The 13,455-nt window shown below is 37.3% G+C and overlaps 1 protein-coding gene across 11 annotated transcripts in view; it reads left to right on the forward strand.

Moving 5' to 3' along the window:
- The window catches only part of slc38a4 (solute carrier family 38 member 4), a 52,122-nt gene extending 45,362 nt beyond the window's left edge, over positions 1 to 6,760 (forward strand). For all 11 annotated transcript variants that reach the window (XM_087246560.2, XM_087246565.2, XM_087246559.2 and 8 more), the window contains 3 exon segments: positions 2,113 to 2,257; positions 2,344 to 2,441; positions 3,409 to 6,760. In XM_087246560.2, coding sequence (XP_087102686.1) covers positions 2,113 to 2,257; positions 2,344 to 2,441; positions 3,409 to 3,513 — 348 coding nt within the window. In that variant the 3' untranslated portion in view covers positions 3,514 to 6,760.
- Positions 6,761 to 13,455: the final 6,695 nt, after the last annotated feature.

Below are 13,455 nucleotides of genomic sequence, written 5' to 3' on the forward strand. Positions count from 1 at the left end.
CAGTTTTCAGGAGTACATTAGGTGAACAGAGCAGTTTGTATCGGAGCTCTTTAAAAGCCGTCATCGTCTTGAAGGCAGAAGATGTTGAGAAGTTGAGATGAAAGTCCAGGATCAGTGAATGTGACTCTGCTTCAGTGATTTGAGTCAAACTCTATCAGTCTGACGCTCCACGGCTGATGCAACTCTAACACTCACTTACACACTAATCCGGTCTCTGACTCCGCCCACCACAGTGTGTGTGTGAGAGAGAAAGAGGATGGCCAAATGTCCCCACAAGTATAGCAATACCAGTACATTTTGACCTTGTTTTTTAGTTTAGTTTTAGCTCCTAAATTAGACAGAATGAAGTCATTTAAAATGTAAAAGTGCTGATAGTTTGCTGTGAGGGTTGAGTTTAGGGGTAGAGGATAAAGAAATGTACAGCAGAAAGAAACATTATTACAGATATGAGGAACCCATAAAGATAACTGTGCGCGTGTGTGCACGTGTGTGTGTGTGTGTGTGTGTGTGTGTGTGTGTGTATGAACTTTGGCCCAGTGTGAGCTGGTTCTCAGGCTCTGAGCGGATCAGTTGTAGTCCTGTGACCTGATCATTTACTCACCTGCTGTGGCTCCATTCAGACTTTGTGTGTGTGTGTGTGTGCGTGCATGTGTATGTGTGTGTTTGAATTACCTTTATAACAGTCATATCAGTTCCCAGTGGAATTTGATTAAATCATAATGGAAATTCGTGTTCATAAATGAAGTTGTTTGCTTTTCATTTGTTTTGTATCATCTGTAAAGCCGCCGGTCGTCTGTAAATCTGATGGAAGATGCTTTGGCGTCTGCGCAGCTTTAGCATTTCATGCCGCTAAAGTGTTTACAGTTCAGATGTTTACAGTTACTCCCCCGACACGGTGCATAAAAAAAATGAGCACATTATCCGCGCATAGAAACATCTTTATTAAAAAACAACTCAACTTATAAATTAGATTACACATACAGATTTTAGATTATACATGCAATTAAATATTGATATGGTTGTTTTTGGCATTTACTATATTTTTAACAACAGTGATATTTACTTAAGTATATTTAAATGTTTTTTAAATGTAATGTAAGTAAGGGATAATTAAAAATGGACTGGTGCTGAGGCGTGCGCTATTATCTAATGATTCAACACTTGTACTGCACTTTTTCTTGGACTAATTGTTGTATTTTAACACGTTTGTCATTTTTTTTGTCCTCAAATTGCTCCTTTGTGTAGCACTAGTTTCTTCCACATCTCCTTCAAAGCCTTCTGTTGTATTTGGATGTGATTTTTGACTGTTGTAGCTGTGAAATAACTCAGCGTATCAGTCAGTGTAGTGATATGAAGCTATAAAACCAGCCAGAACTACTTTAGCTGTGCGTTTACATACAACTGTTTCCGTGTGCACAATTTAAGGCATGTTCACACCAAGAATGATGGTATAATGAGCTATAATGATAACGATAAAGATATAGTTGTCACAGGATTAAAGAATAGCACACGTAGTTCACCCCATAACTACAACGATAACGATACAGAGGAATGATAGTATTGATATCACTTTCAGAAGGATTTTTTCACACTAATAGAATCGATTGAAAATGAAAGAGCTTGCGCAATCTAAAGACAGAGAGGACACTGTGGAGAAGTACTATGCTTGATTTTCTCCTTTAAAAATTATTTTAAAATAATGACCATCGTGCAAAAAAGTGGCTATACCATGGGAAATAATGCTGAAAAAATACATGGAAGTCTAAAAATAAAAGTAGCACAGGAATCCAGTGTGTTTGTGTTGAAAATGCTGGAGAAATGACTACGATTGCTCAATTGACTAGATCAGATTGCTTACACGAGCTGGATTCACTGGTCAGATCTGCTAGCAGCACACTGAGACTGACACCTGCTGGTCAAAAGGGATAATGCATAATTAAAATCATCATCTAAAAATAACCAGATCATAATTGTTCGTCTGTGTGGGCACAAATATATTCCTCCTTATCTTTATGGTTATCGTGCTTAGTGTAAATTGGCCTTAAAGCCAATCAGAATCAAGCATTCTCAGACTTATAATGTTAATTGTGATGTCTCTGTGTGTGTTTTCAGATCCGCTCGTCGGTCATCACGCTGTGTTTCGCAGGGAAAGAGTTCAGCTGGATTCGACACTTCCTCATCGCCGCTGCTATTCTGGCCTTCAATAATCTGCTGGTGATCTTCGTGCCCACCATCAGAGACATCTTCGGCTTCATCGGTCAGCAGCTTGTGCTTGTTTGTGCACTTGTGTTTTCATTCTAGAGAGAAGAAGACTTCTAATAATAGTTGTTTCTCCTTCTTTAGGTTCGTCTGCAGCCACAATGCTCATCTTTATCCTGCCAGCGGCTTTTTACCTGCGGCTGGTTAAGAGTTTACCAATGAAGTCTCCTCAAAAAATATCTGTAAGTACTTTTATTTTAGGTTTTGTTTTTTTGATTTGTTTTATTTTTTGGTCAAACTGTTAATTACACCCAAAATAAGTTGTGTGCATATTTATGAACATATATAAAGTAATACAAAATAAATATACAATAGAAAAACATGTATGTGTGTGTATAAATATAGGTATTCTTTATCTATATGCATACAAATATGAAGATAAATGAACATTTTCTCATATATACAGTACATACAAGTGTGTATTTACCGTATACATACATGATAAATATACACAATGCACACATTTATTATGTAAATACAAACTTCTTTTTTGGATGTGACTTAATTATTTGTCTGCACATGCATTGTTTAGTGCTGGGTAATTGCATCCAGATATATAAATATATTTATTATGTATGCGTGATTCACACACATACAAAACAGTTTTTGTTAGACACGTATTTAAATTAATATCTAATTTGTATCATATATATATATATATATATATATATATATATATATATATGTTTAATATCTAAACATAAATAAACATTTTCTCAAACAAATGCATGCATGTGTGTATTTATATATACATAAAAAAAACATACACAGCACAAACACAATGTCAAAACAAACCTTTTTTGGTTGCAATTAATCACGATTAAATTTTTGCACAACACTAAAATATGTATTATATTATTATATTTAATATTATATTATATTATTTATATTATATTATAATATATTCATTATATTATATTCATTATATTAATTATTATATTTATTATACTATATTATTTATATTAATTATATTATATTCATTATATTAAATATATTATATTCTTTATACTATTAATATTAATTATATTGTATTATATTATATTACTTATGTGTTTTTAAATATTAATATTTTTATTATTCAATTGCATTTAAATATAAATGCATGTATCATTTTTATTATTAACGAATAATTTCCATCATTATCTACAGGCACTGATTTTCCTGGTGGTGGGGATCTTCTTCATGATCGGCAGTTTGTCTCTGATCGTCTTGGACTGGATCCACAATCCTCCAGGCTCTAAAGGTGCTCATTAAAAACTGTTCAGTCTTCATCCCAGAGATCATCTCTCCTCCTGGACCCTGAGCATCCATCTCTCTCTCCCTCTCACTGCTCTAATGTGTGTTTTCCAGCAAACGGAGCCTCAGATAGTGTTCATGTGGAAGATGGACAGATATTTATATAAAGAGAGCGAGAGAGAGCTGGGCAGCAGGGTTCATCAAAAAGCACTTCTGGATACCAACAACACTTTTCCTAATCATGTCTGACTTCATTAGCTGACTCTAGCAGTCGTGGGTAGTTAGTCTATTGTTATTCTGAAAGGAATAGTTCACTCAAAGATGGCATTTCCATCATTTTCTTTTCCAAAGCTGACAAAAAAAACTGCTGTTGATCATGCGAAAATGATAACGTTCATTATTTGAGCGAACTATTTGCTTCATCATTAATAATATTTCCTCTGTGAGAGTGGGAAAAGGTCCAATTATCAATTTTTTGTACCAAAATGAGGAAGTTGTGTGTACTGGAGGTCCACATAAGCTTTGATTTTCCTCTCAGACACAGACACACATACACACACACACACACACAGTACTGCAGGACCACACTGGCTGACTGACCGCTGCTCTTCATTAAGAGGATTTAAAGTCAGTTTGTCTCTTGATCTCCACACGTGCTTTTTTTCCATTTTGACAATCGCGGTGGACTTTAAAAGAAGTTACTGTTCTGTGCCACACTGAATGGACTGCAGTGCTGTTTCTGATCAATTACAGTGAAGCCATCAAGCCTGAACGTTTGCTGTAAACCACATCTGCCTTTTTCCTTTATTATATTTGTGCCTTTGCCATCTTTCTGTGCTGTATCTGACTACTCAGCGAACAGGAAACGTTCTTCAGACGCACCTCCAGTACTAGATTTTCTTGAGCTTGTTTTCAAAGTGTTACATTATTTATACATCATTTACGGAATGTTCTATTTCTGAGACATTCTGCTGGACGTTCATGGAATGCTTTTTAAATGTTACTCATTTTTGGAATGCTTGTTCCGAAAATGGAATGTTTATCCTTTTTGAAACACCTGACATGAACGTTCAGAGGACAATCAGAAAAGACGTTCTCACAACTAAATGGGAACATTAGTCAAACGTATTCCTGTTCACTGCATTGCTGGAGAAAAACAATGACGTTTACAGAAGTGAGACGGTCAGCTCCGTCTCCTGAAACTGGTTTCCGTGTGCAGCGGTCCAGCCAAAGTGGACGATATTTAAAGATCCTTTAGTGATCTAGTGTCTCATAATGCGAATGAATATTTCAAATGAAATGGTATGATATTTTTGCATGTTTAAAATCACAAACATGGTCTTTTTGGACATTGTATATGGTTTGTAAATAGGTTTATTTTTTTGGAGTCATTGATGGCCGCTGGAAGGGACTACGCGTTCGCCAGTAGAGTTTTAGTATTATATTTTAGATATTGTGCCATCATGCCTTCGTTTTCTTTTGTAAATTTGTAGAAAAGCCATTGTATTTCTATTATCCTTCCGTTACGCTGAACTGAAAGCTGGAGTTGTGTGGGGTTTATTGTGTGTTACTTGATTAGTTAGCAGCTCAACTGGTACAGAGAGACTCACAGACTGAACATGTGCTCACTTTTAACACTTTTAAAACAAGTATTTGTCTTCCACTGTTTACCTCCGCACACCAAGTGTCGGACATATTCATAAGTGCATTTATATGTATTCAAAAGTCGACATGAAATCTGAACTGACCCTGTTTACCTTCTTGGTAACACCTGAATGTGTTAATGCATAATGTAACACTGAACAATACATTTCATTCAGTATTTTATATATGCATTCATTGATGCATCTTTTGTTTATGTTAGTTCATAAGAATACATCTTTTATTTAAAGGGACAGTTCACCAATTTACTTAAACTCAAGTGTTTGTAAGCTGTTACGAGTTTCTTTCTTCAGTTAAACACAAAGGAAGATATTGTGAGGAATGTTGGAAAAAAGCTATGCTATGCAGAGTGGCCTAGTGGTTAGCACTGTTGCCTCACAGCAAGAACATCACTGGTTCTAGTTCTTACCAAGCCAGCCGACGTTTCTGTGCGGAGTTTACACGTTCTCCCCGTGCTCATGTGGGTTTCCCCTGGGTTCCCTGGTTTCCTAACGCTTAAGTTAATTGACTAATCTAAATCGGCACCATTGACATGCTCCTAGTCAGTAGTTATCTCTTAAGAGCGATCACTATCTTCATTAGCTACTACAGCAGGGGAGTTCTCCAGATCTACCTGAGCTCAAACTCCCCTCTCGCCTTGCAAACGGTAGGGAGCCTCGGCCTCGAGGATCTTATGAGCTCAGGGCTCTCTCCCGGGACAGCATGCCAAACAAGCTTTATAACCAATCATCAGCTAAGTGTGAACTCTTGAAACAGGCGGCAAATATCAAAAACAAAACTAGTTTGGAGTCTAAATGCAATGAATGTGCCATGGCTTTTGGAGGATTATCAGATAAAAGGTTCATCCTACTCAGTTTTGTATGTGCATTTATAAAATGCATGCACAATATGGTATTTCCATCAATTATTTTATAATGTGATCGTCTAAAATAGATGAATGACAACAAATCTACTGACATCCATTGTGGAAGTAAAAAATACAATGGAAGTCAATGGCTGTTTTGTTCAACTGAAGAAAGAAGCTCAAGCAGAGCAAGTGAAACATGACTGAATTGGAATTTTGGTGGGAACTGCCCCTTTAAATGACGCATTAGTGAAATGTGTTAACTATTTACTTATTTTAACCAATGAAAAGTCCACCAGTTTCTTAATAAACATTCCAAAGAAACATCCGTTCATAATTGTCATCATCATGTGAATGTTCTGTAATATTCTGAAGTTGAAATGGGTGGTGGATGTGTTTTCAAGTGGATTTCAAGTGTGTTTACATGCTGAACATGTACGTCAGTACACCGGCTTGTCTTACAGCTCAGTGCCTGTCGCATCCTTCAGGGCAAATCTGCAGGAATTGTGACCATCAACGTTGTTTTGAATGTACGAACAGTTTACATGTACTTTGGAAATGTGAAATGAACTCTCAGTGTTACTATCAGCATAGAGGAGCAGTCGCTCACAAACTACCAGCATAACCTGAAAACGCTGACAGCCAATAAGCTGCAGCCTCCTCGGCCAATCACAAGCCGCCACATCACTTGGGGGATTTTTGTATCACTAAAGCTGTTTCCATATTATGTAACATGAAAAATAAAGAAATGTGAAACGATGTGCTTCTCTGTGTGTTCACTGATGTGTCACTGTGATCCTGTTGCCATGGTGACCGGAAGATGAATAAATGAGATGAGAATGAATGTGATGAAGCTTTCTATATTGTAACTCTTTTGGTGGCTCAGTGGTTAGCACTGTCACCTCACAGCAAATAGGTCGCTAGTTTGAGTCTCCCCGTGTTCCTTCAGGTGCTCTGGTTTCCCCCACAGTCCAAACACATGCGCTATAGGGGAATTTATTAACTAAATTGGCTGTAGTGTATGTGTGTGAATGAGTGTGTATGGGTGTTTCCCAGCACTGAGTTGCAGCCGGAAGGGTATCCACTGTGTCAAACATATCCTAGAATAGTTGGCGGTTCATTGCGCTGTGAAAATGAATGAATGAATTCAAATTGCACATGATGCAATGAAATAGGGTTTGTAGAGTGTGTAATCTCTCTGATGTGGATTATGAGCTACTGTTTGAACACACTGGCTTTATGAGTGTGTGCTGAGTCACATTTCCGCTCTGAGTGTACACAAACACACACCTTTTTACACTGCAGAGCAATAAACTAGAGTGTGTGTGTGTGTGTGTGTGTGTCGTTATCTTCAGACTCACTCAAGCGCATCACTGAGAGCTCATGTTTAATGCAGCGCTGAGAATGACTGTGTGTGTGTTGTTTTATTTTTTTACATTAAAAAACATTAAAACATTTTACAGAACGTTCAGTGACAGCAGGGATTATTTAAAAAAAAAACGACAGAAAAAAATAACCCTAGATCTAAATGAAAAAACAAATTACAAAAAAAAACATACATTATTTTCAGTTTGAAAGGAGCTGGAAATATATGTCCTGTTCAGATATAAAGCAACAGTAACTTTGTTTAAAATATACAGTTTCAATGGAAGTTGAGCAGTCATATACTCCATTCTTTACATAGATTCAAGTTCCCATCCATTATAGCAGGGGTCACCAAACTAGTCCCTGGAGGTCCGGTGTCCTGCAGATTTTAGCTCCAACCCTAATCAAACACACCTGAACAAGCTAATCAAGCTCTTAATAGGTATACTTGAAACATCCAGGCAGGTGTGTTAAAGCAAGTTGGAGCTAAACCCTGCTGGGACACCGAACCTACAGGACTGAGATTGGTGACCACTGCATTATGCTATTGTCGGAGGGTGTGGCTTCATCCAATTTATTGTTATAGTCTTTCTTGCACTTAGTAAAAGTATATGTAGTATATATCTCTGGTTTTTATTGTATATATCCTGGGGTATCTCCTCAAGCAAGAAAAACAGGAGAGTAAAAGGTAGATCTAACTGCATAATTTTCATGATCTCGATCTTTACCCTTTGCCAAAATGCAAGTATTTTTGCACATTCCCAAAATATATGTGCACGATAACCCACATTCCCGCAACCCCTCCAGCTGGTGGGTGTGTGTTAATGTGCATGTGTGCATGAGTGTGTGTTGATGCATTTAAGTGTGTTAGTGTGTGAGTGTGTTTATGCATTTAAGTGTGTTTGTGTGTGAGTTTGTTTATGCATTTAAGTGTGTTAGTGTGTGAGTGTGTTTATGCATTTAAGTAAGTTGTGTGTATGTGAGTGAGTGTAGGTGTGGCCACACCGTTTGTATATACTGTACTTGTGTAGTTGAAGCCAGTATTATTAGCCCCCCTGAATTATTAGCCCCCTGTTTCAGCACATTTCTAATCATAATAGTTGTAATAACTCATTTCTAATACCTGATCTATTTTCTCTTTGCCATGATGACAGTAAATAGACTAGATATTCTTCAAGACACTTCTATACAGCTTTAAGAGACATTTAAAGACTTAACTAGGTTAATTAGGGTAACTATGCAGGTTAGGGTAATTAGGCAAGTTATTGTATAACGATGGTTTGTTCTGTAGACTATTGAAAAAATATATAGCTTATTTATAAAGATTTAAAAAAAATAAAAACTGCTTTTATTCTAACGCCATTATTCTGCGCCATTGCATGCAGGGTTTCTGTATTTCTGTATTTCTGTATATACAGAACAATTCACTGTTATACAATAACTTGCCTAATTACCCTAACCTGCTTAGTTAACCTAATTAACCTAGTCAAGCCTTTAAAAGTCACTTTAAGCTGTATAGAAGTGTCTTGAAGAATATCTAGTCTAATATTATTTACTGTCACCATGGCAAAGATAATATAAATGATAAAAAAGTAAAAAAGTATAAAGTATAAAAAAGTTATTAAAACTATTATGATAAGTTATGATATTATTATGATAAGACTATTATTCTGATTTTCTCTCCGTTAAAGAGAAATTGTGGAAAAAATAAACAGGGGCTAATAATTCAGGGATGCTAATTATTCTGAGACTTCAACTGTTTGAGATTTTGTGTATTTGTGTGTAAATATGTGTGTCTGTGTGAATGAGAATGTGTATATGTGTGTGTGTGTGTGTGTGTGTGTGTGTGTGTGTGTGTGTGTGTGTGTGTGTGCAGGTCACAGGCGGCTCAGCATGAGTCATGTCAACAGCTGGTTATGTAATAGCACACACAGACACACATCTGGCCATACAGACACTTACAGCACCAGCTCCGCCTGTTCTCAGGTCAGCTCGGCCCTGCATTTCTGCATCTTTCATGAGGAACAGAAAGTGCTTTTTACAGCGCCTCAATAACAGTTATAAAGATCAAGATTGTGAGATTCATTTCATATTTTAATGAAGAGAAGCTTTTTTTCATTCATTTACAGCAGCTTTATCTGTATAGATTTGGTTTATTTGTGTTTTACTGTTAATAGAGTTACAATTATTAGTATTACATTTTCATATAAAAATGTATTTTTTTTTCATAGCATTTATATAATAATATAAATAATATATTGCGGGATATTTTGTATTTTTTATATTTATTTTGAATTTAAATGTTCATGGTTGTGGTTTTATAAACCATACACATGTAAATGTAGTTCATACAAAATTGTACAATGTTGTACAAGAAGGTCGCTGGTTCAAGCCCGGCTGGGTCAATTGGCATTTCTGTGTGGAGTTTGCATGTTCTCCCTGTGTTGGCATGGGTTTCCTCCGGGTGCTTCAGTTTCCCCCACAGTCCAAACACATGCGCTATAGGGGAAATGATTAACTGTGAATGTGTGTCTGGGTGTTTTCCAGTGTTGGGTTGCAGCTGGAAGAGTATCCTCTGTGTAAAAACATATACTAATCCGACACACATTACACAAAAAACATGTGAGAGAGGGAGAATATATTGAGTCTGTCACGAGACACTGTCTGCTTTTTCATCAAAGAAACTTGACTAAAACACCCTCAGTTTAAAAGATGATGGGTTATTTTAACTCTGTGTTGGGTCAAATAATACACAAACACAACAGTTGGGTGGAAAAATTGCAATTTATTAGTAATTTTATTGGTAATTAATTGCAATGTAGTTTAAAAGATTTCTCCAACTTAGGATTTGTCCATATTTGACCCAACATTAGGATATAATAACCCAGCAATGTTTTTTTGAGTTTGTGAATAATATGAAGAATAAAGCAGTGGCGGCTGGTTTACTGATGTGTGTGTGTATGTGGTGTGTGTGTATGTGAATTTCTGGGTGTTTGCCAGTGTTGGGTTGCAGCTGGAAGGGCATCCGCTGTGTAAAAGCATATACTAATCCGACACACATTACACAACAAACAAACATGTGAGAGAGAGAGAGGAAAACATGCACAATATTGAGTCTGTCACGAACACTGTCTGCTTTTTCAACAAAGAAACTTGACTAAAACACCCTCAATTTAAATGATGATGGGTTATTTTAACTCAGTGTTGGGTCAAATAATACACAAACACAACAGTTGGGTAGAAAAATTGCATTTTAATTGGTATTTTTATTGGTCATTGCAATTTAATTAAATTTAAAAGATTACTCCAATTTGGGGTTTGTCCATATTTGACCCAACATTAGGGTAAAATAACCCAGCAATGGTTTTTTTTTTTTTTTTTGAGTCTGTGAATAATATATGGAATAAAGCAGTGTGTGTGTGTGTGTGTGTGTGTGTGTGTGTGTGCGTATATGTGTGTGTGTGTGGGTGTGTTTTGGCATGAGGAACAATGAACTAAACATTAACCAGCTGGAAGAGATTGTGAGCTAGAAAGTTCTAGTATTCACTGTAAAAATGCTGGGTCAATGATGGGTTAGATATGGTCAAACCCAAAAGCTGGGCTAAATAGTTTGTATAAATTTAAATTAGAATTTTTTAACCCAACTGTTGTTGTCCATACCCAATACTGGAATACAACAACCCAGCATTGTGTATCTAGAAAGTAGTGTAAACGCATATGATTTATCCTGCTGTTTCTGTGATGTTGATTAATTACTGTATTTACTGCAGGGTCTTTTCAGAGCATTTGCTGACTCGGGATCGTCTGTAGATTATAATAACGTTTAGTGAACGCATCTGCTCATCTGTAACCACAGAAATAATTAGGAGAAAAAGCCAGAACTGCAAGCGCACGAGCAGAACAGCAGAGCTCAGTGTATTTCCAACGCCGCAGCATCAAAACACTATAAAGTCAGCATAAAGATGCCCATAGAACCAAACTGAGAGATATTGCTGACTCATAACACACACCCACACACACACATGCATTTTAGCCCAATTAAACACTCTCCAGACTGTGAACGCCCTCTCTCGGGGTCATTCCTGTGCGACGTCCTGCAGAAACCTGTCTGAACCTGCAGCAGAAATCAAGATGAGACTTTATATCACACATTAACTTTCTGGACATGTCAATACATGAACCAAAACACACACACACACACATTTAGCAGAGAGACTGATGCCTGGAAGTGGCCATTAGAGCGCTTTGTTTCATTAATGCTATAAGCAGCTCCAGCCCTAAGAAAACATCCACCTGTATTACGTTCACACAATACACACATTCATGCTGGAATCGTCAGAAAGCTCAGGGTTTTGTAAAGGGATGCTGCTAAAAATGATGATGAAGCCACTTAAATAATCTAGCATTTTACTTTACAAGTACTTTGATTTAACAATGTTTAGATATTTGCGCTGGAAAACAGTTTAAAGACACTGCAGCTCTCTGATTGGTGCGATTTCTGAACAGCATTGTGGGTAATGTAGTTTTTTTTTACACTGATTACAATATTAAACATGATTATTTTAATGTAATAAATGTAGGGAGAGCTCACCTTATAGATTCATAACTTATTGTTAAATCAAGGGGCGGCACGATGGTCCAGTGATTAGTACTGTCACCTCACAACAAGAAGGTCGCTGGTTTGAATTCCGGCTGGGTAAGTTGGCATTTCTGTATGGAGTTTGCATGTTCTCCCTGTGTTGGTGTAGGGGAAGTGATGAACTAAATTGGCCGTAGTGTATGAGTGTGTGTGTGAATAAGTGTGTATAGGTGTTTCCCAATATTGGGTTGCGGCTGTAAGGGCATTCGCTGCGTAAAACATATGATGGAATAGTTGGTAGTTCATTCCACTGTGGCGACCTCTGAAATAGAGACTAAGCTGAAGGAAAATGAATAAATAAATGTTAAAAATCAATTACTCTATGGAGAAAGTGAATGTTTTTATTTCCGGAGCCTCTCTATAAACTCTGTGCAATTCAAAGAAAGTTTTTAGCTGTTAGTATGATGCTAGTTTTAAGGATGTCTTTAAGCTAGTGTGCTCCAAAGCAGTGAAATAATTCTCATTTAGAAGATATGAACTTTTTTTTTTACACCACCTCATACTTCATCAAATCTTCTGACCAATCAAATGCTCTCTATGACATGCTCCGCCCTCTTCTCATTTGCAGAATCATAAGAGAAGGACTGTTATTCATAAGCGGAAGCAGATAAGCAGATTTTGATTAAAGATTACCAAAACAAACAATATTTTCAGTGGATTATCTTGCTGAGATTCACTTTAAGAAGCAAAAGAAACTTCAATCTCCTTAAAGGATCTTTGCACAACCTCAGAAGCCAATAAAGCGGCTGTATTTTTCAGAGTGTTCAGTGTTTTTACTGCCTGCAGTGAGTGAGCTGTGCTTTAATTATGTTAAAGGTGTTTGATGAGTCACTGACTGGCACACATTGATTCTGTGCCAGGCTGAAAGCTCGATTTACAGCACAAACGACCCCACAAATCACAATCCACAGGGAATCTGCTGTAAATGTGCTGCTGAACATCCATTGAGGTCATTACAGGATTGGGTTTCTTCTCTCTCTCCATGGGTATGACCCAGATCACAGTAGATTTAAGCGTCAAATTTCAAGATGCTTCATGTTTCAGAATTGTGATGGTATGTTCCCAGAGGGCGGAACAGTGGTTTAGTGCTGAGCCCTGTCACCTCACAGCAAGATGGTCACTGGTTCGAGTCCCGACTAGGTCTGTTGGCATTTCTGTGTGGTGTTTGCATGTTCTTCCTTGGTTGGCTGGGTTCCCATATAGCAAAATTTCTCTGGCCCAGCTCTGGCCCACACAATCAGGTTTTGCTTGGCCCACATGCCGCAGTGAATTACGGTACATGACTGGACCAGACAAGGGCCAAACACAGACCATATCTGGGTCAAGTCTCAGCCAAGTTAATAACTCATAACTGGGCCAGAACTGGGCCAGTAAGGTTGGTGTGTCACGATTGCAATAAAATTAATAAACCTATGAAGCGTTGCGCTATAGGCACACTATGGGCCCTGTT

Source organism: Danio rerio, chromosome 4, assembly GCF_052040795.2.
Source record: "Danio rerio strain M-AB ecotype USA chromosome 4, GRCz13ab, whole genome shotgun sequence".
Taxonomy (NCBI): Eukaryota; Metazoa; Chordata; class Actinopteri; order Cypriniformes; family Danionidae; genus Danio; species Danio rerio.